The following is a 27440-nucleotide window of genomic DNA, read 5'->3' as shown; positions in this document are numbered from 1 at the left end:
CGTATTGGGTGCTCGCTTTGGCAGCACATATACTAAAAATACCGTATTGGCCTGAATATAAGCCTCACCTTTCCCCCAAATTCCGACCGTGAAAAGCTAAATTGCGGCTTATATTCACGACCTTAAGGTATGCAGCCAGGAGCACGGGGCAAACAGCGCCAGGAGCATGGCAAAACGGCACCCATCCTGTGCATAGTCCCCTGTCCTCTCCCCCAAGGCCGGGAAGGGCGAGAGCGAGGAAGGGGAAAGGCCACTGGCAACGCAGCGCGACACCCCCCCCCCCAGTATGCAGCCAGGAGCAGTGAGGAATGGAGCGACTTATATTTGGGTATTTTTTCTTTTTTTTCTCCCCCCCCTCCAATTTTAAAGGTGCAGCTTATATTCGGGCCAATACGGTACATAACAAAGGAGAAGGCATGGGAATGTTGGTGATTTCTTTTCCAATCAAAATGGCACAATACCATTCTGGCACAGATTACTGTGTAATGCTATAGTACACCATTGCTGGAAAGAGGTCCTTGTTAGTTAAGGTTATACTTATTTGCACTGACTGCAGCCCAGAGATGGGAGTTCCCTCCCTTCAGAGTCTCTTTGAGCAATGTGAGAGACACCTGGTTTTCAAGCAGAAGGTCCAAGGTTCAAACCCTGGCATATTCATGGATAACTGGGAGAGACCTCTGTGAACTTCTTGAGAGCCATTTCCAGTCAGTGTAAATAGACAGTTTTCTATGTCACTGATGATTAGCGATTCTTTTGCACTGTCGTCATCCAGCATCTCTAGAAAGGAAAGGTGAAATAATAGACAGTAAAAGGAGAAGGGGGGGAACTGAAAGGAAGGAAGGAGTATGGAAGGGAATGAAAAGTACCCCCCTCCTGCCACAGCCATACGCCCACCCCATATCCACCCATCAAACTGACATGCCATTAACTAGCATTTAATTAAACTGAATTTGGTAAACAAACCCAAAGCTAAAGAGTGCTTTTAGACACTGTGTTAATGTTCTGATATGAAAAGTACTTCTGGCCATTCATTAATCCCCTCCCTCCAAAGGGATTTCTATAGCACAGGTTCTTTGTTACAAGGCCTATGATGACCTCTACTGGTGAACTAACTATTGTGTTTCTTCCATTTTGGTACTCCTAACTCATTTATTGCTTGCTGGTATTTGAAAATATCATACAGTTCAATAAACTATTTCAGAAATCTACTAGACAATTGAACCCTTGAAAATGCTCCAAATCCTATAATGAATTTAATATAAATCTCTTCATATTTTTTTTTAATGATGTGCATGGGACGAATGAGAACACTTGCTGAAGTTAAAGAGGTCTTGTTGCCAAAAAGGTGGTAGACACACAGCGGACTGGTTCACAAGACAAACCTTGGCTTAGTTCAGTGCAGAATGGGAACAAAAAGAACTAGTGAGAAGCAAAGCAACTGTGAGCTCCTCTTTGGGAGCCAGCAGCCTGCATATTTTGTGCTCCCTATAAGCCATAGGTTGGCTTACCATATCAGATGAACCAGGCCAGGATACGTCAAATGGCAGGTGGGAGTTCAATTCCTCCATACAAAAACAACCAGCCAAAAACACTAGAAACTAAAATGATTCTCCCTCACACTTAGTTTTATACATATAGAAGGGGTTTTTTTAAAAAAAAATGTGGCAGAACATTCAGTCATGTGCACCCTCATCTGAAGAATAAAGTGCTGGAGTTCGGACACAAAAAGACTGCCCCAGTGAGAACTAGGCCACAGGAAGTTCCAGCATTTAGAAATTGCTGGAGAATGAGTACTCTGAAATATCACTGGTTTCTTTGCTTATGTAATACAGAATTTCTTTGCAATATAAAAAATATTCCACTTCGCATTTAAACATAGGGAAATTAGCCAACTCATAACCATATAAATTATTGACCCAACTAAAACTTGGAAAGGAATGAAAGGTATATATGAAAATGACTGACTTAGAATTTGTGAGGCTACAAATGAAGAAGGGAGTAGGAAGTTAACTATCACAAAAATCACATAATAATGCATAACTGTTACCTGGCACAGCGGACATACAGCTGGGGACAATATTGGTGCCTGTGTGACACATACAGATTACAGTCGGAATCCCACGTTGAACCTGCTATGCTCTCCACTGGTGAAAAAGCAGTTGCCAAGTCTATGCCTGAAGACAATAAAATATTCTGAAAATGATTCATGATTTGCACTAAATATCTTCAGCCACTAGTAAACATGCTTCAGTAAACAATGGTTTCTGGTACAAATCTTGCTATTAGTTGAACATTTTTAATAAAGAGCGACATCACATATTTAAAGTGAAATAAGGATTATGAACCAAGATAGGCTGGATGATTTGTGTTAGTTTCTCAATTTTTCCTCATTATACTTTTTTATTAATTCATTATAAAATGAATAACTACCAAGAGCTTTTGAACAAAATATGAGCTCAAACCCAAGCTAATACTTTTATATTAAATGTTGATGTCAGAGAGGACAGAAAAATTCTATAAATTTTGACTCTTGTCTTAATTAGTACACACGTGTTTCCATATCTAGTATATGCTAGACCTGCTGTTGTCATTTAATCATGGTATATTTTCCAGATGCTCTTATTATAAAATATTTTACTAGTTCATTGTTTTTCTCAACTTTTGGCAGGTATTATCCAGTACAGATCAATAAGCATTTTTAGAGTGCATGTTCTGTCTAGATGTATAGAATGGCTTTTTACAATAATACTAAAAATATAATAAAATAGTATAATCCTATACATGTCCACTCAGAAAGAAGTCACAGGACTGAAGACTTAGAACCTGGTTGGTAATTTAGAACTAGGTTTTGCAAAGATGTAGTTAATGACTGTTAAGGTTTCCAGTATGTTAACACCGCCAATAACTAACAATATATATACTTATAGCCCGATCCTGCATTGGAAGCTGGTGTTGTTTAGGGGCTACAGCATGAGGGCAAGTTGGGAAATGCTTGCTTAATATCTCATTTCAAAAGGGAGCCTTCATCAAGCCATTATATCTCAGCCTTGGTCTCCCTCCTGCTGTTATAAGAATTACTGAGATATTTTGGGTGGTATCCAACTGAGTCCCACTGAGAGGAGACCCATTGAAATCAATGGGCTTCAGTAATTATTGACAAGTAGTTTTACATAATTGTTTATATTGGTACCAAGTAAAATATAGGATCTGGAGTTCAAGCTGAAGAACTAGGATAGTAGGGCACTATATTTGCTTCCTCTTTTACCAATATTGAGAGCCATCTAAGCATAGCTGTCAACATTTCTCTTTTTAAAAGGGAAATTCCCTTATTCTGAATAGGATTCCTTGCAAGAAAATGGAAAAGTTGACAGCTATGCATCTAAGGCACAGGAACATGGGTTTGCTGACGAGCTTTCACATTACATCCAGGAGTGTATTGGAGGAGCCCATATTACAGGACTTTTAGGGAAGTAAAATTGTAAAAATAAAAAACAATGCATAGCTGTGCACACTTATGCAGTTTGAAGGCCAACTGCAAGCTACTTGTTGATATGTATCATTTTATTTCATTTTTAAAGGATCCATTGATCCTCATATTTTTTTTCCTCCACTCAGAAAAACTGGGGGGGTGGTGGTTTTATTTTTATTTTGACTAAATGAATAAGTGGTTGGAAAAAGATTAAGTAGTCCCCTCCCCACAGCCGACCATCCCTCCCATAGATGCTATTCCTTGGGGGTGAGAAACATGTTTGGGAAAATAACTACATTATATGCAGTTTAGGCCTTAGATGATCTGGCAAAAAAACCCCACACCTCTGCTTGAAGCACAACTATTCAAGAGAAACCATGCCACCAGCTCCCTAAATGTTTTAGGACCTCAACATGTCTTACCTAAATCCTCATCACATGGTATAAAGAGAAGTATGAAATGTAGCTCTGGGATAGTTTTAAAAACAGTCCTGAATAAAAAAGAGAATTATATATAGCAATAGTTTCTGTTTTAGCTTTGAAAAACATTTATTTTGCACTCAAATATTGGTTATTGTGTTTGAAATGTCTCTGTTAAATAAGATGGGCAATAAGATATAGTAAAACAGGAAGGCATTTTTACAAAAGGAGAAAGTGTACCACATCAAATGATGAAGAAATTCCAGAGACAATTTATTTTAAGGCCAGATGAGAGCTTGCAGAAAACCAACCTGATTTCTGGCTGAAGCAAATAAATTAAGCTTAATCATTCAGGCAAAATCTGCAGGTTTCTTATTAAACTGAGGTATGAGCTATAGGAAACTTAAGAGGTATTATGTAATTCAGCCTTATCCTGATTTCAGGCCAAGGTTATCTAAATGGAGCAATGAGTTCTACCAAACACACTTTTAATATTCCACAGGAAACTGCCCCACAGCCTACTGAACAAAGTGGGACTACTGTCACGATATCTGCTTCATCCTATTAAAGACTGAGTCCGTATACTTTATATGGGATTGAAAGAATTAACTGCAAGATGTACTACATGATGAAGCACAGTAAACATTTATTTATTTTCATTCTGATAAATGTTTCCAAAGCTAACCTAACACACGTTATTTTTCATAAAGAAGTCTGATTTTGTCCTCTATTTGGAGAATTCAGACTGTATTTTTCTTGTAATTTCTGTTCAAACTGCACAAATACTGGCTAGCTGAGCAGAAGACAAAATGAACCAAATACCACATGATCAATTACAAAATTCAAAGTTAATTCTGTCTGTCTCTATGACACACGCACACAGCATGTGAATCAATACCTCAAAGTTTGTGCAAATACAGTGGTGCCCCGCAAGACGAATGCCTCGCAAGACAAAAAACTCGCTAGACGAAAGGTTTTTCCGTTCACGATTTGCCTCGCAAGACGAATTTCCCCTATGGGCTTGCTTCGCAAGACGAAAACGTCTCGCGACTTTTTTTTCTTTGACTAAAAACAAAGACATGTTTTGTTTATAAAGTTAATTTATTTTCCCTTAAATTTTTGAACTGCTCTTTACAGTATGTGTGACTTTAAAGAGCAGTTAATAAACTGTTGTTGTACCAAATTTGGCTTTGTTTGGACTTTTTTTGACCATAGGAACGCATTAATTGATTTTCAATGCATTCCTATGGGATTTCGTGCTTCGCAAGATGAAAAATTCGCTAAACAACAAAAATTGCGGAACGAATTAATTTCGTCTTGCGGGGCACCACTGTACTTGGAACCAGTGGCTAATTCACACAGATCTTTTTGTCTGTCACTAGGAAGGTTGTTATGCTTGTGAGAACTAAAATAGATAATGTAGAAGTTACCTGTTTACCTAACCAAGACTCTCCTTGTGACAGTAAAACTTAAAAATAGAGACTGAAAACAGCATTGCCTACAATCCAGTGAATATTTGTACATACATGCTACCAGCTAAAATGGGATTTAAGCACTTTCATTTTTACTTAATTAAAACACCAACCAGGACCTCCACATTCGCTATATAAATCAACTTACGTCATAATTTCATGGCAACAGTCAACAGCATATCCATCTGTTGCCACAAAAAGATGCATAAATAGTGTATTTAAAGGCTGTGAATGAAAGAGACAAACAATTCAGCACAACTTCCATTCAATTAAATAAATTGCAAAATGTCAACTTAGGGACTGATCTTGTAAAATATGTGTACAAAATGCTGCAACAAAATAGTCACATAATTAGATAGCTACAGAATTAAGTGATTTAAAAAACATCTATTTAAAGCGCAATAGTATCAATTATAGATAGGTAGCCGTGTTGGTCTGCCATAGTCAAAATAAAAAAATTCCTTCCAGTAGCACCTTAAAGACCAACTAAGTTAGTTCTTGGTATGAGCTTTCGTGTGCATGCACACTTCTTCAGATACAAGAAGTGTGCATGCACATGAAAGCTCATACCGAGAACTAACTTAGTTGGTCTTTAAGGTGCTACTGGAAGGAATTTTTTTATTTTGAGTATCAATTATGTTCATTAGCAAGGATAACAGTGCAATCCTATGAGTCCTACACAGAAGTAGGCCCATTGATTCCAAAGAACTTACTCTCAAGCAAGTGAATATAGGTTTGCAGATAAATAGCTTAAATTTACAGATAAATAGCTTAAATACAGATTAAATTTCCACAGGGCTGCCAGAATAAACACAGAACTCCTGACAGAGGTATCCCATGGCTGGAAAAGGTTGCTGACCCCTGCTGCTATTCAGCACTGAGGACAGCTCATACTCTAAAGAGATACTGGATTAACAGCTATGGTTTTGTGGAGCTAGACCTTGCATAGAATCATAGAATCATAGAGTTGGAAGAGACCACAAGGGCCATCGAGTCCAACCCCCTGCCAAGCAGGAAACACCATCAGAGCACTCCTGACATATGGTTGTCAAGCCTGACCATCATCACTCTCTCAATCAGCTTGTCCAGGAAAGGGATAGCTGAAACTGGGCAAAAATTATCACGGGGCTAGGAGGACCTTTTCAGGAAGGGCTGCACCACCAATACTTTCAAGTGGGAGGACATCAGTCTTTCCAGCAATGAGGCATTAACAATTCCGAGGACGCACCCATCAATTCCCTCCCTGCTAGATCTTAGAATTCATCGTGGGCAAGGATCAAGAGAACATATGGTTAGCCCAAACCTTGCAAACATCTTATCTACATCATCAGCCTGCAGTAAGTGAAACTGATCCCATAAAGTTTGACCAGAAAGTGCTCTAAACATCTCCACAGGACCTTCATAAACTGTAGTATTAAATTTGAGTGGAAACCAGCAACTCCTAAGATGGACCATCTTAATTACCCTACCCCTATAGTGGGAGTCAGTTTCAGCAATCCAAATTTCACAAGACAGCAGGGTGACACATATCTATTCTACCGCTGGATCACTCATGATCTGCTCAGCAGGAAAGACCAGATCAAGAGCATGTTCTACAAAGACTCTCCTCCTGGAAGAGAGGGGAGTGGTTGTGGGCGGGAACCCGAGCCCCACCTCTAGTAGGGGGCGTTAGCCCCCTGCCTTCCACTCACCTGGGCTGGCGCCCACCAGGTGCCTCCGAGGGGGCGTGTACAGCAGCCTAAATGCTGCGGCGCCAGCCCCTCCTCGGCCTCACTCTTCGTCGTCCCATGGCGAGTCACCCACCCTCCACTCCCTTTTAGCTCAGGGTCTTAGTTTTCCTTGGCCTTGCTATGGACCTTAGGTTGGTCGCCCTGGTAGGAATTTTTCCATTTGGCATTAGGCTTTTTGGTTTTTTCGCCTACCTCGTAGCAATCATCACAACTTTCGTGGTATTGGTGGGTAGGTTAGGCATTGGAATAATGTGTTGTGGTGTCAAACAGCTAGGTGTGGCCATCGCCTATGCCTTCAATTTTTGGGTATTCCGTTAAAGGAATCTGGCAGTCGTGTATTCTGTCCAATGCCTGCTTGGCGGGAGGCCATGGCACGACCCTCGGTGACATCAGGGGAGAGCCTATAGTTGGATTAGCATCAAAAGGCTCCACCTACTGGTGAATAAACTCCCCTTGTTTCAGATTCACCCCTCTCTGAGGGGGTGGAGTCAGCTGACGTAATCCAATGCCTAAGCCAATGCCTTTTCATTTGCTGTAATCAATAAAGTTGTGGCCCTTTTCTTGCCCATTAACCTTATATCACGTGTCCTTGTGTATTCATTCCACTTTGGGGGGATCAGGTCCTCAAGCCACAATAAGGCGATAAAGAGGGCAGCTGAATGAATTGATTCCAGTGGCAAGCAAAGTGATGTCCGCTAGAGACTAAGAGAGAAGTGCAGAAGCAATGGGGATACATCTTGGACATATATATATATATATATATATATATATATATATATATATGTAACGAGAACGGGAAACTGGTTTTAAAGAAATTGTATTATATGAAATTAATTCAGTTTGATTTGTAATAATTAATAAAATCAATAAAAATAATTGGCAAAAAGGAGGATTTTCTAAAATGAGTGCTGGGCCCATGATCAGATAAGGTGGAGCAGTTGCAGGACAGTGGAGTAAGTGGTAGATCAGAACAAGACCAGAAGCACTATAGAAGTTTACTATGAATATACAATGGCTACTTAAAAAAAGGTAAAGGACTCCTGGACGGTTAAGTCCAGTCAGAGGTGACTATGGGGTTGTGGCTCTCATCTCGCTTTTCAGGCTGACGGAACTGGTGTTTGTCTGTGGACAGTTTTCCAGGTCATGTGGCCATCATGACTAAACCGCTTCTGGTGCCATGGGACACCGTGACGAGTGCCAGAGCACATGGAAACACCATTTACCTTCCCGCCACAGCGGTACCTATTTATCTACTTGCACTGGTGTGCTTTTGAACTGCTAGGTTGGCAGAAGCTGGGACAGAGCAAAGGGAGTTCACTCCGTCGTGGGGATTCGAACCACCGACTTTCTAATCAGCAAGCCCAAGAGGCTCAGTGGTTTAGACCACAGCGCCACCTGCTCGCCTTATGATGGCTATATATAGTGTCAGTGAGAATATATGTTAGAAGACATGTATATGCTTCTGACAGCAAAACTTGAGGGTGCACATGCTAGCTAGATAGCATTTTCATGTGAAGAGTGTAACATCAATGTGTAAATTCAGCTCTGTTCAGAATTGTGGGGGCTTCTCCACAAATAGGCAAAGAAAGCTGAGTGGAGATTATACAGGTGCCACCTACTTTGGCTTTTTGTTGTTTTTCTCTTCTTATCTTATACCTTCCTCTCTCTACCAACACTTTGGGAAAATTAGCTGCTAAAGGAGATATATAAAATGCATGAAGAAAACTTACATTTGATAGTCTCTACTTTTTCTATTTACTTCAGGGAGTCTTCTAAATTCTTTTACCATTTAGAGCCCAGCATGCACAGAGGATGGTTTTGACATGATCAGTAGAATAGACAGACAGGACTTGAGTTGGAGTGTAAAATAAGCCTCTTCTTAGATTCTATAGATCCCACCCCCTTTGGCTTATTACCAAGAAAATGTTTATTTCCACTTATCTTCAAACTGTAGTACATCTTTCCAATGAAGAGTGTGGCTATTCTCCAATATATTCAAGGAGGTATTCCACAGGAAAGAGGCAATGAATCAATGAATTAAAGCAAAATAGCCTGGTTTGGACATAATGCTAAGCCAAAATATGGCTTAGCATAAATGAGCAGTAGAAGAAGAAGAAGAAGAGTTTGGATTTGATATCCCGCCTTTCACTCCCCTTCAGGAGTCTCAAAGCGGCTAACATTCTCCTTTCCCTTCCTCCCCCACAACAAACACTCTGTGAGGTGAGTGGGGCTGAGAGACTTCAGAGAAGTGTGACTGGCCCAAGGTCACCCAGCAGCTGCATGTGGAGGAGCGGAGACGCGAACCCGGTTACCCAGATTACGTGACTACCGCTCTTAACCACTACACCACACTGGCCCTCAGTACAGGTACAGAGATCAAAAACCAGACTGCCTCACTCATCCCCTGTTCTGCTGTTGTTATGATATTAAAAGTGACGCATAGCATTATATGTGAATCAGGGCTTGTAGTTTATTTGGTGTTTACTACTTATGGTTTGCTTGGAATAAGACAAACCACAAGCTGAGATTCACACATAATGCTAAGCCAAATCATGGCGTAGCTCCACATACTGTGGCAACAGCAGGAAAGGAGTGAAATGGCTGCATTTTCACTCTGTGGAGCAGCACACTTGCTCATTAATGCTTAGCAGTGGTTTGGCTTAGTGTCATGTACATTTCCACATTTACCTTCTTGAACAGGACAATTAAGATTACTGTACTCAAGCATGCACAATATAAGTGGGCCTTGTCTATTCTCTGCAATGACCACACACAATATGTAAAATCTTTATCATTAACATTTTGAAGGGAAAAAATGTTCCTTACCGTACACCGGTTTTGAACGTAATTTTGTTCTAAGTACTGTTCCCAATTGGCTTGATCAACAACATCCCAGTTGGGATAGTCCAGAAATACAGCATGAGCAACAGTTACATTCTTCTGATTAACTAAAGTCACTGCAAGATTGGCTTTTTCTCTGTAAAACAAACATTTAACTTTTGTTAATGAAACAACTAACAGGAAATTAGATGCACTATAAATGGTTGCAATGTTGCTACTTACAAAAGATAGATGACATTAATTCTGCCAAATAATCTTTCTGTATTGTATTTCATGTGTTGGACAATATTAGGAATATCATGGGATTCTGTTCTTCTAGCACTGAATATGACAGAAGATGGTGGGGTAGATGATGCTGTTGGAGGAGACAGTGAAGACATTGTGCATTCTGCAGCAAAAAATAAAAGAAAATATTTCCTATTCTTCAAATAAATGACTGACAGTAAAACATATCACCGAGAATCACAAAAATGAATTTATAAAATTTAAACATAAAATGATTTCAACAGCCAGATACTAGCAACATTTCCCTGAAAGTAGGTCAGATGTATTTGAATTAAACCTACACTTGCAATGAAATAAGCTCACTTAGAATTGTAGGCTGACGTTTATTTGGTTAGGATTGGGAAATTTGTGATTTATGCTTTATCTGAATAAATGTTACAAAATTTCTGTAACTGCTCTGCTTTCACAAAGCAGGTCTACAACACCACCACAGAGTCTTCTTGTATTTGTCAGCTGTCACACTTAAATAATGGGAGTTACTGTTTTGTACAGAGACTGACAGATCAGTCTAATTCTCATAGAATCATAGAGTTGGAAGAGACCACAAGGGCCATTGAGTCCAACCCCCTGCCAAGCAGGAAACACCATCAGAGCACTCCTGACATATGGTTGTCAAGCCTCTGCTTAAAGACCTCCAAAGTAGGAGACTCCACCACACTCCTTGGCAGCAAATTCCACTGTCAAACAGCTCTTACTGTCAGGAAGTTCTTCCTAATGTTTAGGTGGAATCTTCTTTCTTGTAGTTTGGCTCCATTGCTCCGTGTCCGCTTCTCTGGAGCAGCAGAAAACAACCTTTCTCCCTCCTCTATGTGACATCCTTTTATATATTTGAACATGGCTATCATATCACCCCTTAACCTCCTCTTCTCCAGGCTAAACATGCCCAGCTCCCATAAGGCATCGTTTCCAGGCCTTTGACCATTTTGGTTGCCCTCCTCTGGACACGTTCCAGTTTGTCAGTGTCCTTCTTGAATTGTGGTGCCCAGAACTGGACACAGTACTCCAGGTGAGGTCTGACCAGAGCAGAATACAGTGGCACTATTACTTCCCTTGATCTAGATGCTATACTCCTATTGATGAGGCCCAGAATTGCATTGGCTTTTTTAGCTGCCGCGTCACACTGTTGGCTCATGTCAAGTTTGTGGTCAACCAAGACTCCTAGATCCTTTTCACATGTACTGCTCTCAAGCCAGGTGTCACCCATCTTGTATTTGTGCCTCTTATTTTTTTTGCCCAAGTGCAATACTTTACATTTCTCCCTGTTAAAATTCATCTTGTTTGTTTTGGCCCAGTTTTCTAATCTGTCAAGGTCGTTTTGAAGTGTGATCCTGTCCTCTGGGGTGTTAGCCACCCCTCCCAGTTTGGTGTCATCTGCAAATTTGATCAGGATGCCCTTGAGTCCATCATCCAAGTCGTTGATAAAGATGTTGAATAAGACCGGGCCCAAGACAGAACCCTGTGGCACCCCACTAGTCACTCTTCTCCAGGATGAAGAGGAACCATTGATGAGCACCCTTTGGGTTCGGTCAGTCAGCCAGTTACAAATCCACTGAGTGGTAGCATAGTCAAGACCGCATTTTACCAGCTTCTTTACAAGAATATCATGGGGGCTATCATAATTCTGTTTGGTTTCCCTTTTGCATGGTTTGCCCCTCGTTCCCTTCCATCCCATTTCTGCATAAATGTGTGATAATAAAAAACCACACAAACCTCTGGATCCCCCCACCCCCCACTTACATTTTCACAACATAGTCTGCCATTTACAGTTTTTATAATCCTGGTAATAGCTGCTTGGAGCAGCTAGGAAGCAAAGTTCTTGTGATAAGAGTGGAAAACAGAGCTACAAATGGTCTTGGGAGCACTCCACTCAGAGCAACTCATAGAACTTCTGGGTATGTGTATGTAGATTCCCATGAAGAATTTGTCTGATCTGTCTGTTATCCAGGTGGTATGGATCAGGTGAATTCACCTGAAATAGAGGACAGGAGAGGAATCCCACCAAATTTCTCCAGAATCCCTAGTTTTGTAAGGTTATGCTACTGTCCTTAGCACCACTACAGAACTCTAGGAATGGCAGTTGAAGTAGCTGTCTGTGCAAACTGATGGGAGAGTAGGCCTATATGTATTGAATGGAGATTATTTCAAAGTGAAGTGTGCATAGAACTGGTCTGCCTCAAGTACATTCAGGTATAGAGAAGGAAGTTGATAATTTTTGGAGTGTTACTGAGTGTTAAAAGGAGTCAAAACATGAAAGGTTACACTAACAAATGCACACTATGAATTACAGACTGAGGTTTAACAATCAGAAGTCTGGTGGTCTTGAGATATTTGCTGATGCGAGTTTTGGAAGTGACACTACAGACAGGAAAAGCACGTCTGGAGTTTGCTACATGTGCAATCAGGGTCTATTTGATTGGTCATGCAAGAAGCAAACAGTTAGCTTGAGTTCTTGTGAAGCTGAACTGAATGCACTGTCCTATTCACTTGTGGATTGTGAATGGTTGTTACAATTGTGTAAAGACATGAGAATTCCTGTAAAGTGTCCAATCCAGGTTTATCAGGACAACAAAGCATGTTTGGCTTTGCTGACTTCTGAAGGTTGTAAGCAAAGCATGAAGCACTTGCAAAGCTGCAACATGCTAGAGAATGTGTTCAGAAAGGACTCGTAACGGTGTCCTACATGCCAGGTAATGAAATTCCTGCTGATTTATTGTCCAAGGTTGTTCCAAGGGATCAGCACCGTACCAGTATACAGAAATTGGGTTTGTACTGAGATTGTACTGACACGCTGCCCAGTGGTGTTCACAGAAAGGGTGAGGATGTTAGTTTCTGTTTTTATCACTGTGCAGCTGCTTGGAGTCACAGGACTCTGTTTACATTCCAGGGCTTCCAGACTGTTGGAAGTCTCATGGGAGAAGGGAGACGGATGTGATGTTTACTGGTTTCCTGTTTCCTTTGTTCCTTTGTTCAGTTGCTCTCTGCTTTCATAGAGAGAGGATGTGTTTTTTGTCTGTGTAGTTAGGATAATAAATCTCTTTGCAATGTAGCCCAAACCTCTCGTCTCTTCCCTGTGCTGGGAACTCTGCTGAATGGGGGAACGTGCCTTGAGGCCTTATCAGAGGCCTTATCATTCGTTGGAGGGCGATTCTGAAGGACTCGGCCGGAAGATGAGCTTTATCAGCTTGGCCGAGTGGAGATTCCGACACTAGCTTACTAGGTGGAGATCATTACAAGACATGAGCATCTCCAACCTGCAGGCTGATGCAATACTGAATTTTATCACCTCATTGCTGTTCTTGGGCTGTTCTACAGACCTTATGTAACAGAGAAAGATGGTAGAGTTATTGTGAGGAGAGTTCTCTGATCTTCACCCTGGATGAAAGAGTTCCAAAGTTTTACTGCAAATTGTCTTTAAACTCGGTACAAAAAAGTACACGGCATAAATACAAACCAACACATTGCTCTTACACACAAACCAACAACTAGCAAGGTTGTTCAGTTACCTTTAAATTCTTATTCTTAATATGGTGCAAGATAAGCAAGTTACTTCTGAGAGAGAGAGCCAGCCTCCCTGTTAACATAAACACTAAAACAGAGGCTCCACCCTCTTCTTCCAGCTTTAGCCGCGCCAGCACCTCAAGTGGCTTCAGCCACTGCCTCCCGGGGCAGCAGGATCCCGCCCAGGCCCGCCTCTGCCCCTTGGGAGGAAGGGGCGGGGGCTGCCCCCCTCAGGGGTCTCCACCTGCTGCTCGGCGTGACGCAGAGAAGCCACCTTGACGCAGCTCCTCCCCCCCCCCTTGTTCCCGGTGCCGCTCTGCACCGACCCCTCCTTCCCCGGGCGAATCCCGCCCCGCAGCAAGTTCGGGGTTCGCCTCAGGTGTCAACACGTCGCCGTTCTCTCCCCTGCAAGCGCAGACCTCCGCCTCGCATTTCACGCGCGTGCCGTCTGGGTCGCGATGAGGGAGCCCTGCCCGGGAGCCCTGTTCACGCTGCCGGCCTTAGGGCTCCCAAATGGCGGGGTCAGGCCAGGTGCTGCAGCAGCTTCGAATCGGGGGTCCCTGAGGGTCACCTGGCTTCTCCGGGGGGGTGACAGCCGGGGACTCACCTGCCCCGCCGGGGCCGCCGCCCGCCCGCGCTCCGCTCGCGAACTAGCTCGGACGCGCTTGGCCGTTGCTATAGCGACGCGGAGGCCCGGCCTCCCGCCGCGCGCGGCATTCTGGGATGCTGACGGGGTGAAAGGGGCGGGGGCGGGGCCGGAGAGCCGCTCGAGACGAGAGGGGAAGATGGCGTCTACGGCGGCCGGGAAGCAGCGGATCCCTAAAGTGGCGAAGGTGGGGCGCGGGATGCGGCCTGGGCGCGGGAGGCCTTTGCTTCCCGAGCGAAGCTGACTGGGGGGAGGAAGCAGGCGGGTGAAAGCCGAGAGAGATGGCAGGGACCGAAAAGGGCGAGGCAGGAGCCTTCCTTCGGGCTCTGGGCGGCCGAGTGCTATGGATTTCCTTCGAGCAAAAGGCTTACACGAAGTGGAAACAAGACATTCCCCCCCCCCCCGCAGGCTTCTATTCTAATGAACAAGCAAACAGGCAAATGAATACAAATGCAACGCACGAGGAAGGAGGAGGCAAGTGGGAAATAAAACGCTAAAAAAGGCACCAGTTTCTAGACAGTTAACTCTATCTATCATGGGTCCCACTGCTTGGCCTCCCGTGGGTGCCTCGCTTGAGATTCCCTCATGGCAGAGCTTGGATTAGGTGACCCTCCGGGAACCTTACAGCTCTGCAGTTGTCTGATAGTACAATAGTGGTAGTAGTAAAGATGCTTAGGAAGGCAGGTGCAACCTGAGGCAGAAGAAGATGAACCTGGGACCCCCTACAGGAAATACCGGAGTAGACATGCAATGTTTCCACCAACAGACCTAGTGCATTGAAGTAAGAGAAGAGGATGCGGTCAAAGTTCCCCCAAGTATAAGGCAGTGATAATGAAGAACTAAGCCTGGGAGCTGGAACCCCCACCCCCAGTTTCCCTCATGAGACTGATCTGCATCATGACATCAGTCTGCTCAGAGGGAGGATCATGGGGGGGAACAAAACCCAGATGAAGACCACCAGCAGAACACTGCTGCTGATGCCACCAGTGAATTTTGTGCCCCCTAATTTCACTCTTCGGGAAGGCAGTCCAAGTGCCCAACCCTCATTTTTGCCACTTGCAAAATGGGATAGTAAAGTGGGAGGGATACCTCCTATTGGCTCATTCACACAAATACAACCTTTTCCCATGGAGTTGCATGCTTATTCAGAAGTCAAGCAACACTACTAGGTTTGACAATACTGAAACCCTAAATGAGGGGTTTTGTTTTGTTTTGTTTATTAAATGTATATGCCACCCTTCATCCAAGCATCACAGGATGGCTTACAGTATAAAAGCACAAAAATACAGTTGGACTGGGGCTTGCTTCTGAGGACCAGGCTTAGGTTCCATGCACATTTGGTTATACGTAGTGGGATTTGGTTCTGAGTAGACGCGGGCTATAAAGTAGTTTTGTTTACTTTTTTAGAGAAGAAGAAACTTTAGCAGGCACAGTTTGTTGTGCAGAAAGCAAGAAAAGCTGCACTTGCTGAAATTTCTTTTCCTTCACAACTGTTAAAATGAATGGGAGTCATTTGTATCTTGCCACCCTCCCTGAAAGGGAAGTTGAAATAAAGTATAGCCACCACCCTTTTATTAAGCAAATTTTGGGTGACCCAACCATTTGCTGTCTTGAGCAGCACAAAACAAGTGGACCAAAAAGGATTTTATTGTGACCACAGTAAAACTATAGGTTGACATTATTTTTTATTGTTGAATTCAGAGGCAACACCTGCCCTATCTGGCAACATTGTGTCAAACTGCATGCAGTCAGCCACCATCTAAATGGCAGGGCATTGGTAGAGGGCATGCTGATTAATTCTACCTTTCCTAATGATCATTGTGATTCGTGCAAAATGTACAGTTATCTTTTTTTAATGAGAAATTGCTCCTGACAGCAAAAACAATGTCTGTAAAAACTCATTGTGAGGGTAAAGAAAGGGTTAATTCCTCTTCTGGTGAATGACTTAATTTTTTATTTTTGAAAGGCAAATTGACCTGAAAGATTGCATTTTGTCATGGCCAACATTTCTATCATAGCATCACATACACTGCATGAGCGAACTTTATTGGTTTTTTTAAAATGACTTTGCGCATATATTTCTGTTTCACAAGAAACCCTCTAGGTAACTTTTAAGAGTAAAATAAAATATTAAGAATATCTGTTGCAGTGTTGTGCTGAATTACAGGAGGTTTCTGGTACTTTTACATAAAATATTTTACATATATAGTGAATACTTGTGAAATTACATTTGTTACCGCCACGCATAGAATTCTAAAATATGTCATTACAAGAAATGGTTTGTCCCCCAGGTGAAAAACAAAGCCCCAGCCGAGGTACAGATCACAGCAGAGCAACTTTTAAGAGAAGCTAAAGAAAGAGAACTTGAGCTTCTTCCCCCACCTCCTCAGCAGAAGATCACAGATGAAGAGGAGCTAAATGATTATAAACTTCGAAAAAGAAAGGCAAGTAAACATCATGCTTATCGAATGCTAAATATTTGGTTTTATTTATTTGAACTTGTATCCCAGAATCTCTTGATGTGTAATAACTTGTTGAAACATACTGTAACCTTAAAAAACCCTTTCCCTGCATGGCTTAAGTCTGGCTGCCTGATGCTAACCATACAATACATTGCTTCCTAAAAGGTTTCATTCTAGGGATGCTCAAGAGGAAGGAGTTCTATACATGTGGAAGAGCTACTCCAGACTTTCGCTAGCTATTAAGAACACATCTTCATATGCAGTTGTCACTTGCTGGGTTTTTTGGGGAACAGGATGATATATAAGAAAAGTAGTGTTCTCTAAGATAGCTGCTTCTGAGAAGTGCTATCAGTGGATCGATTGATAAAATTATCCTTTAATAGTGGCATTTCAGTATTTGTCATTATTCTTTCAACAACATATATCATTCAACACCTTAGTCTCTAAGCAGTGTACAGTAAAGTTAAAAAGATACAATAAAGATAAAATAGGTAAAGCCATAAAAAATTAAATGCCTGCTGAAATAAAGGTGCCAAAAGTTTGACAGGGAGGGGGCCTGTCTGATCTCAGCTGGGAAGAAATTCTACAGAGTTGGGCCCACAATACTGAATACATAGTTGTGCATCTGAGGCATGGGACCCCACTGTCACAAACTCTCCTGAAGACCTCAGTGATAAAGGCAGGGTTATAAGGAATCAGGCAGTCCTTGAGGTGTGCTGGACCTAAATCACATGACTGAATACTTCTCTATGATTAAAAAAAACACACCAGAACTCAGACAGTCAAATTCCTTACCAATCTCCTTTTGGTTACACAGTACAGTTACACACTCTACTTTTCTCCCTAGACCTTTGAAGATAATATAAGAAAAAACCGGACAGTTATCAGTAACTGGATCAAGTACGCACAATGGGAGGAAAGCCTCAAAGAAGTACAAAGGTATGTTGTTAAGAGTTGCATTTCAAGCACCACCAGCCGTATGAATGACTTACAGTGCCCAGCTCTCTGTAATATGAATCACACATGTATTAATTTCAACAATGTTTTGCTCTCAGGGCTCGTTCCATCTACGAACGTGCTCTAGATGTAGACTACCGCAATGTCACCCTTTGGCTGAAGTATGCCGAGATGGAAATGAAGAACCGCCAAGTTAATCATGCCCGAAACATCTGGGATCGTGCTATTACTACTCTACCGAGAGTCAACCAGTTCTGGTAAGCGAAGTATGGTTTGCTGCTTGGCAGACAAATCAGTAAACCAGAGTATATCTTCCTCTCTAAATGGGTGACAAAGCATCTATTTCTGATCATCTGAAAAGTATTTGATAAAGATAAATAAATACTGTATTGGAAAGTGTATTTATTGTATTCTATAGATTATAGTTTTCTGAAAAAGAGATATCACTGCATCTTGCATGGTTATTGGTGAACTATTTTCTTGCCCTGGGCGATGACCAGGATCCAGAATAGGAATCCTTACTTGGGTGTGCTAGATACCAAATGTGCAAGCACTCTGTATTCAGGAACCATATGTGATTTTTAAAAAAGATATTAACTAGAACATAGACTTGTGTGTGGAGAGTGATTAGCCTGGGTTAAGCTTCTTGTGTTGCTTTTATTTGGAAAGGTACAAATACACTTACATGGAAGAGATGCTGGGGAATGTTGCTGGAGCCCGCCAGGTGTTTGAGCGCTGGATGGAATGGCAGCCAGAAGAACAATCCTGGCATTCTTACATTAACTTTGAGCTGAGGTACAAGGAGGTGGACAGAGCACGCTCTATATATGAGAGATATATCCTTTTGAGGCTGCTTCTATTTCAGCCTAATGTTTTACTTTTCTGTTGTTGCTTTGTTCACATTTTGTCTTTAGGCCAAATGAAAGCAGCATCTTTCCAACCTGGTTATCTGCGGCATGTAGAAATTATAGGAATTTGGATGTTGAAGGAGAAGGGTACTAACTTACCTGTCTTCCTGACAGCTAATTTCCAATGTTGGGGAATATTGTTTTTACTTTGAAGGAGCCTTCAGTCATGAGATTATTCTCTTGCCATCTGAATCCTTAGAGGCCAGATACAAGTGTATCACTTCAGAGACAATTAGGCCCTGATTGTCACCTTTTCATCTGCTACTGAAACTTAGCAGCAAAAGACGCCATTCCAAAAGCATGATCCTATGCAGACATAGGTGCCCCTTGGCTCCCTGTTGGATGAGACTACATGTTGTGCATTCAGTTATGCTCAGTGACCGCAATGCTTTCACTAATTCTGCCTGGTATGAATTAGGCTTTGAAGAAACCAGTTTTTATCTTGAATGTTGTTGGGTTGAGAGTAACATAACAGGAGACGTGCTTAAACATGTGAAAAGCATGCAACATTGGAAGGAAGGGATTTGCTTTCACATCAGGACCCACATGCACAAAAGTGTATTGGAGGTTATATAGGATAAAGGTGCCCCTAAAGTGCTGCCAGCTTGATTGAGATTTAAAAACAACAACAAATTATTTGAGTCTTGCTGCATTTGCCAGTTTCCCAAAATCTTAGATCTGTATCCTAAATCATTCTGTTTCCCCATGAAATATAAAACTTCGCCATCCTTTTGTTAGCCTTGCATAATATATTTGTGGCATTTTATTCTTAAAAGTTAGAAGTGAAAATGAAATTCTTCATACTTTGAATTCCTTAACATCTTCCACTTGTCATTGTGCATCCCGATGTTAAGAACTGGATCAAGTATGCCCGTTTTGAAGAAAAACATAGTTATTTTGCCCATGCAAGGAAAGTATTTGAGAGAGCAGTGGAGTTCTTTGGGGAAGAACATATGAATGAGCATCTGTATGTAGCTTTTGCCAAATTTGAAGAGAACCAGAAAGAGGTAACATTTTGCTTATTAGAAAATATAGCTTGCATTTTGCAATCAAAAGTATGTTTTTGACTGATACTGCAAAACCTTCCTTTCCCAATCAATGTTTCCCACCGCCAGATTCCCATCCATCTGTGCTTGTATCTCAAGGCAGTTTGAGGGTTGGGGGAGGAAGTGGGAATGGGGGGGGGGGAGTTAAAATTTTACATATTGGGCATGATTTATAGAATCATAGAACTGTAGAGTTGGAGGGGGCCAAGGACCATCTAGTCCAACCCCCTGCAAGGCAGGAATCTCAGCTAAAGCATCCATGAGAGTTGGCCATCCAACTTCTGCTTAAAAACCTCCAAGGCAGGAGAGTCCACCACCTCCCAAGGGAGTCTGTTCCACTGTCAGAACAGCTCTTATTGTCAGAAAGTTTTCCTGATGTTTAGTGGGAATCTCCTTTCTTGTAACTTGAAGCCATTGGTTCAGCTCCTACCCTGTGGAGCAGGAGAAAGCAAGCTTGTTCCATTTTCCATGGGACAGCCCTTGAGATATTTGAAGATGACTTTCATCTCTCCTCTCAGGCTAAACATCACAGCTCCTTCAACTGTTCTAGACAAATTTAATATGGAAATAACATTATTTCAGTAGAACATTACTTCCAAATAAATTGTTAAAGTATTGTGACTTGGGTCTATTTGTTTCTGTTGTCAGTTTCTAGCAACTAGACCACAGTGCAACATAGAACTTATATTGGACTTCTTGGTTTTATAAAAAATGTTAGCTTATATATATTTGAGCAAAATGAGAACCTTGTTATATGCTCAAGCTGATAGTTGTATCTCTTGCCTTGTAGAACTTTACTCTGAGAAATGGCTGAGGATTTGAGTTGTGAGTCAGTGCACACGGAGTCAGATTGTTGGTTCATCTAGTCCTGTACTGTTTATTCTTCAAGGTCTCAGTCAGGGTTCTTTCCCAAGATCATCTGCCTATCCTTTAACTGAAAACCTTGTGCCAGAGAGTTTTACTACGCATTCATGTAGAGCATATTTCTCCATGCTTTCTAAGCTGTTGCTTTTTCCAGTTTGAAAGGGTGAGAGTAATCTATAAATACGCCCTGGACAGAATCCCAAAGCATGAAGCTCAAGAGCTCTTCAAAAATTACACCATTTTTGAGAAGAAGTTTGGGGATCGACGAGGAATCGAGGATATTATAGTTAGCAAGAGAAGATTCCAGTATGAAGAAGAAGTGAAAGTGAGTGCAGCAACTGCTGGGGGCAAATGGAAGCATAAACTTTGATGACAGTTCCCTGAACTGCCACCTCCAGAATACTACTAGGAGCTTGTATTTCTGAAGTTCTCTATTCTCTCTTAAAGGCTAATCCACATAATTATGACGCCTGGTTTGATTACCTGAGGCTTGTGGAAAGTGATGCGGATCCTGATGCTGTACGTGAAGTTTATGAACGAGCCATTGCCAATGTTCCTCCAATTCAAGAAAAGAGGCACTGGAAGAGGTATATCTATCTGTGGATCAATTATGCACTGTATGAAGAGCTAGAGGCAAAGGTACAACTCCTGAATTTCTTTGATTTTCTGAATAACCAAATGTGACTTGCGTTTACCTATGGAATTATTTTAAATAAATTACTATTTTTTGTGTGTGTATGTGTATATATGTGTATATGTATAAATGATGACTCATTCAAGTGGGCAAAATCCATTTGCTGCCCTTCAATTAATTCTGCCCCCTCCCTGTCAATTTAAAAACAGTAACAATCAGAACAACATAAACAGTAGAACAGTGATTAAAAGCAGCATTTAAAAACTAAAACGGAGATAAAAATATGCATCGTTTATTTAAAAGCCTTGGAAGGAAAAAGGCTTCCACCCTGTGCCCAGAAGGATAACAGCATGGGCACCATGTGAGCCTCTCTGGGAAAAGAGTTCCACTGCCATGGTGCAAGAAGGGAAAGGAGCCCCTAGCGTTACTTTCACCCTCTGGTTACTTCCAGAGGTCCTGTTAAACAGTCTCAATGCATAGGCAGTTTGGTGTACAAGAAAATGGTCTCTGAGAGAAGGGGGCCCCAGGTTGTATAGGGCTTTAAAGGAGTCTGAATTGTGCTCCGAAATGGAGCAGAAAACACTGAAACACTTCAAGCCACTGGTGTGATATGTGCCCAATATCTAGTTGTAACTAGTAGTATAGCAGCTATATTTTGAACCCCCTAGAGAGTAAAAGGGGGGATGAGGAGAAATGGGGACAGGAAGGGAAGGTGAAGAGGGGGGAAAGCTGATGGTGGAGAGCTGTAAGCAGGTCTAGGTTTCCAGAGTAGGAGTACAGGTTTAAGTAGTATAACTAACACAGGCATCAATATAGACAATTTTCCTAAGAGGCATTCTGAATATAATTGCTTAGAAGCATTTGTTCTGAATATGTGACATAGAATGTGTTCTTTCTCAGGATCCAGAGCGGACAAGACAAGTGTATCAAGCTTGTGTTGAACTAATTCCTCATAAAAAGGTACTACATTCTGTTGTATGCCTGGGGTTCGTACATAAGGGTGTACATGTGTGAGTGGAGGTCATTTTTCACCTCAGTTCTAAGTTCAAGAGTCCCCTTATATAGAAATATTGGCCCTGTTTTGGCTATGGTTCACTGAAGCAATAAAAGCTGGTTGCAGTTGATTTCTCCCATAGTCTAAACCTGTTCACATCCACTCAGAAACAAGTTACACTTTGCCCCATGGGACTTGCAGGAAGGTAAGTGAACATAGGCTTGCCAGAGACAAAAAAAAGACAGCTACACAATGACGTGAGTTCTCTGGGAAAACTTGAATTGGAAAATTGCCTATGCAAATTAGAACATTTTCTGATGTCCCTAGAGAGTGATATTATATGGCAATGTATTTACTTCTATTTATTAAACTAATTAAGAATTTTGAAACTGCCAAGCTTTTCTAATATTTATTTGCAACTGGCATCCATTAATTGTTACTCTTGAACTTATGAAACAAAATATTCAATGGAAAAGAAAGCACTGGACACTCTCCATGTGTTTCAAAAAAACTCTTTATCAGGGAAAATGCTTTGTGCTTGTTAATAACCATTCTTTGGGACAAGTTTTCTGCTTTGGCATATTTAAGAAGACTTTATTTTAGTTGAATTGGAGGCATTGCTCTCAGAGAATCTATATTATTTCTCTTTTCAGTTTACATTTGCCAAAATATGGCTGTTGTATGCTCAATTTGAAATAAGACAGAAGAATCTCCAGTTTGCCAGGCGAGCATTGGTAAGGAAAATAAAGTGATTGTCCAAGTTAATTCCTTTGTGATACAATGAGGGTGATCAGCTGATCTGTCATGATTTGTCATGATTTTTTAAAGAAAAATGTTTATTGAATTGTATTTGCATATTGAACAACAGTTACAGCTAACAAAACTTGCTATCTGGTTTCATATAAAAGCAACAGTGTTACTCCAGCTCTGTAATTCTATAATTATGGGGCTATACAATTACTGAAAGTATCTGATTCGAATGGTTAGTCGGTACACCTAAAGATCCTTCCATATTTTATCAAGGGGCAGTTTTTGAATTTTGTTGTTAGCTGTTGAAGTGAGGGTTAAGTGTAACACTGCATTTCCCAATGCCATAGATAACCTTCTACCAGTGATCATTTGCATTTGTCCCCAGGGATGAACCGATCTACCCAGTGGGGTTTCTAAGCTGAATTGGAAGGGGAGGGTCAGGGCACTTCCTTCCCGACAAATTGATTTAGCCTATAGAAATGCTTCATCCCTAGTTTGCTTCTTTAACCAAGTTCTGGTAAGGAAAAGGAACCCACTGGACCTGATCCACACTATGGGCACCACAGGGTAATTGACTTTCATTTAAGGAAGTGTCTTTATACCACCATTAGCCATTGGACCACTTGATTCTCTGAGGTGCCAGAAGCTTTGTCTCTTCCTCCTGCACACGTTTACTGGTGGGTCTGACCTTCTTTTGTAAAGTATATTGAACAGCCCCAAAATATAACATTCTAACCATGATAGCTGTAGTTGTCAGGGCATGTCAAAACTGGGAGTGAGAATCAGACCTTAGAAGGCCACTCACTGTAATTTTGGGTGTGCCTCAAAAACGCATGTTTGAATCTCGTGCTCTTTCTCTAACAGGCTTTGGGCAATTTCTGACTCTACTCTTTACAGGGAACATCCATAGGTAAATGTCCAAAGAACAAACTGTTTAAAGGCTACATTGAACTGGAGTTGCAGCTACGAGAGTTTGATCGTTGCCGGAAACTGTATGAGAAATTTCTAGAGTTTGCACCTGAAAACTGCACATCCTGGATCAAGTTTGCCGAGTTAGAAACCATTCTTGGTGATGTTGATAGGGCCAGAGCTATATATGAGTTGGCTATTGGCCAGCCACGATTAGACATGCCAGAGGTAAGAGGGGTGCTGGAGTTTGCCGTGCTCTGCAACATATTTTTCTCTGGAGGGAATATATTATAACTCGGCTCATATGGGAGTAATAAACAGATTTGGATTTTGAATACAAAGTGCGATGGTCTGCTGCAGCTGATTGCCTAGACAACCTATTTATGTGGGAATGTTCACTTTGCTGTACCTTAATAACTGGCCTGTCTGCTTTCCTACTAGGTTCTTTGGAAATCTTACATAGACTTTGAAATTGAACAAGAGGAATATGAGAACACAAGAAATCTTTATCGGCGATTGCTTCAAAGAACGCAGCATGTCAAGGTATGTACTTGGTTAGGCAGAACTAGATTCCACTGTAGTTCATTGGTACAAAAGGCTGTGTGCAGTTTTTTTGAAGCTTAAGTAAGCCCACTGGAGAAGTCAGCAAGCTTGTAATTTAGGCTACCTTGATAGAACGGTTAATTTAATTCTGGTTTGCTTAGAAAATGAATGAGTTTATTTCGATGGGGTTGCCTTTAAAATTGCTACAGAATTTTAAGGCCTGGGGCAATATAGGCCAGGAGAACTTACCGAGCTCTTAAAGAGCATTCAGCGTGGCCCACATCCCACTCAAACTGATCCATCTTTCAGGGCTTTGGAACCAATAGAGCAAAGAAGCCAACTTACTACGACATACAGTGGTACCTCGGGTTAAGAACTTAATTTGTTCTGGAGGTCCGTACTTAACCTGAAACTGTTCTTAACCTGAAGCACCCCTTTAGCTAATGGGGCCTCCTGCTGCTGCCGCGCCGCCAGAGCACAATTTCTGTTCTCATTCTGAAGCAAAGTTCTTAATCCGAGGTACTATTTCTGGGTTAGCGGAGTCTGTAACCTGAAGCGTATGTAACCCGAGGTACCAGTGTGTTGAAAAGCAAATAGTGTGGTGCTCGGTTTAAGAACAGCCCTGTTTACGAACAATTTGGTATATGAAGTTCGCAAAACTGGAAGTAGTGTTCCGGTTAGCAAACTTTACCCTGGTCTAAGAACGGAATCCAAATGGTGGAAGCGCACCGGCGGCAGGAGGTCTCATTAGGGAAAGCACGCCTCGGTTTAAGAACGTTTCGGTTTAAGAATGGACTTCCGGAACGGATTAAGTTCATAACCCGAGGTACCACTGTTAGATGTTGCCAACAGTGTAGGGACAGCTTGCATTTTTTCCAGTTGGAGTGATGGTCCAATAAACAGTCTGCCTTTCCTGTCTTTGGCCACAAGGTGGAGCTACAACCTGTCATATCCATGACATTTGTCATGCGGAGTTTAGTGAGGGGAAATGTGGATAGGGAATTCAGCCATCCATCATTTTAAGTTTTAATGCCTCTGGTATAGGGAGTGACTAAATTAGAGACCTGCTCCATAATCCACATCTTCATACCTTTGTCCAGACACCCCTCACAATCACGCCTGAAGCTACTGGGCAATACAGTCTTTGTTTAGCAGATCCCCTATATGTCTTGTTCCTCCATTCAAAATGTATGACAATTCTTCTGGTCAGATGGTACTTTCTCTCCCTCACCTTTCCTTACCCAGTTTTTTTAAAATTGTTATTTTTGTGTGTGCTTTTGAGAGCAATCTGATTTCTAAGTCATACACTTAGAAATAAAATAATTGAATTCAATGCTCCATTTTAATAAGAACAATAAAAAATCCAAAGCACCTTTTCTCACATCTATAATATATTCATTGCTGTGAGCGCTGCATGCAACATATACAGCTCCAGAGCAGAGCACTTGATATGCATTATATAACAATGGATTCGTGTTAAACCCTTTGGCAGCCTGTTTTCCTGTCTAAAGATTTGCCATATACCCTAATACGGACTTATTTGGTTTTGCTGTAGGTGTGGATCAGTTTTGCTCAGTTTGAACTCTCAGCAGGGAAAGATGACAGCTTACCACGGTGTCGGCAAGTATATGAAGAGGCTAATAAAACAATGAGAAATTGTGAGGAAAAAGAGGAGAGGCTTATGCTTCTGGAATCCTGGAGAAACTTTGAAGAAGAATTTGGAACCGAATCCAGCAAAGAGAGGGTAGACAAACTCATGCCAGAGAAAGTCAAGAAGAGGAGGAAACTTCAAGCTGAAGATGGGGTAAGAGCACACGCTGGAGACCTGGCTTTGCATGCTTGGTGGTGGCTTTTCAAGAAACAATTTATACACCAGCAGAATCAAGTGAAGGTTTGTGTGAGCTATACTAGTGTGGGCTGTGTGGAGTGTATAAGTGTTTGTGCGCACACACAATTCATTGATTTACCGTTCAATTTTGTTCATAAGTTCTGTTGTTCAGTAGGACTTGCTATCAGGTACACATGTATAGCAGCCATAATTTGTGTACTGCTTCATGGCAGTGCTTTTGAAGTGGTATGCAATAAAAATTAAAAACCACTCAAACCAAAACCTAAGTCTTCACACAAGTAATAATATAAAAGTTTCCTAAAACACATGGCAGGTGGAGCCTAGGCTTCTCCCTGGCACTAGTTTTCCATGGGCAGCTTTTTCTGGAAAGGGGGGCATTCAGAGATGCAGCTTCTTAATCCGCAGCATGAAGTGCTACTGTGCTGCTATTTTAAACTGTCTATGAAACATCAACTATTGCATGGAAACACTAGTGAGAGCAGGAAAATTTATGTCTGATAAAGAAGCAAGCAGGCGTAATGTTTTGGGTGTCTAATTATGTTAACTTTTCCCCTTCTAGTCTGATGCTGGCTGGGAAGAATACTATGATTACATCTTCCCAGAAGATGCTGCCAATCAGCCCAACCTCAAACTGCTTGCAATGGCTAAACTCTGGAAGAAGCAGCAACAAGATGATGATCCAGAGAGAGATCCAGACAAGGATGTGGATGAAAGCAGTCCCTAATGCCACACTTGCTTTCCCTGTTCGCTTTTGTACAGAATTTTTGCCAATGAATACAATAAATATTTCCAAAAAATATCACTGGCAATGTTTGAAATGCAAGAAAGAACCATTAACACTTCATCTAGTAGTAGTAATGTTATGTGTCCATGTGTGGGGAAAAGAGATGGGCAGCACCAGAAAACGAAATTAGAAGTAAAGCCCTGAAGCATTATTCACAGATGGAAATTTATTCTTTTATAAAAGATTTCCATTGCCCCAATTACAAAATCTATAGATCGGAGAGGTTCAGGCCTGAGAAATGAGCTATTACTGCTAGGCCTGTGTGATATAATGATACATCATTCAAAACCTGTTTGAAGACCACATCATGATAACTGTTTCATTATACAGTGGTACCTTGGATTAAGAACTAAATTTGTTCTGGAGGTCCGTTCTTAACC

At 41.6% G+C, this 27440-nt stretch overlaps 2 protein-coding genes across 3 annotated transcripts in view; one reads left to right on the top strand and one right to left on the bottom strand.

The window, feature by feature from the left end:
- CFAP61 (cilia and flagella associated protein 61) overlaps positions 1-14442 on the bottom strand; it is a 139340-nt gene extending 124898 nt beyond the window's left edge. The window contains exons 1-7 of one of the 2 annotated variants that reach the window (XM_083519053.1): positions 14322-14394; positions 13531-13614; positions 10154-10319; positions 9917-10067; positions 5509-5585; positions 3892-3959; positions 2048-2174 (exon numbers count right to left, since the gene is read on the bottom strand). In XM_083519053.1, coding sequence (XP_083375179.1) covers positions 2048-2174; positions 3892-3959; positions 5509-5585; positions 9917-10067; positions 10154-10311 — 581 coding nt within the window. In that variant the 5' untranslated portion in view covers positions 10312-10319; positions 13531-13614; positions 14322-14394. Of the gene's footprint in view, positions 1-2047; positions 2175-3891; positions 3960-5508; positions 5586-9916; positions 10068-10153; positions 10320-13530; positions 13615-14321 lie in introns of both variants that reach the window. The other variant, XM_083519052.1, reaches the window with a different exon arrangement.
- On the top strand, positions 14065-27075 carry CRNKL1 (crooked neck pre-mRNA splicing factor 1). The gene is made up of 14 exons (XM_083519261.1): positions 14065-14547; positions 16652-16804; positions 17670-17761; positions 17878-18036; positions 18449-18615; positions 19516-19694; positions 20752-20922; positions 21045-21236; positions 22132-22191; positions 22879-22959; positions 23873-24112; positions 24326-24427; positions 25983-26231; positions 26836-27075. The coding sequence occupies exons 1-14, from the start codon at positions 14173-14175 to the stop codon at positions 26998-27000; spliced, it is 2385 nt and encodes a 794-aa protein (XP_083375387.1). The 5' UTR covers positions 14065-14172; the 3' UTR covers positions 27001-27075.
- Positions 27076-27440: the final 365 nt, after the last annotated feature.

Source organism: Podarcis liolepis (genome assembly GCF_965112155.1).
Source record: "Podarcis liolepis genome assembly, chromosome: 8".
NCBI classification, from domain to species: Eukaryota; Metazoa; Chordata; class Lepidosauria; order Squamata; family Lacertidae; genus Podarcis; species Podarcis liolepis.
The sequence above is the reverse complement of the archived record's forward strand: the minus strand, read 5'-3'. Positions and strand labels throughout refer to the sequence as shown.

Coding starts and splice junctions, on each gene's coding strand:
- CRNKL1 (XM_083519261.1), top strand. CDS start 14,173: ATGAGGGAGCCCTGCCCGGGAGCCCTGTTCACGCTGCCGGCCTTAGGG. Junction 16,805..17,669: donor ATAAACTTCGAAAAAGAAAG/GCAAGTAAACAT, acceptor TTTTCTCCCTAG/ACCTTTGAAGATAATATAAG. Junction 20,923..21,044: donor AGTATGAAGAAGAAGTGAAA/GTGAGTGCAGCA, acceptor TCTCTCTTAAAG/GCTAATCCACATAATTATGA.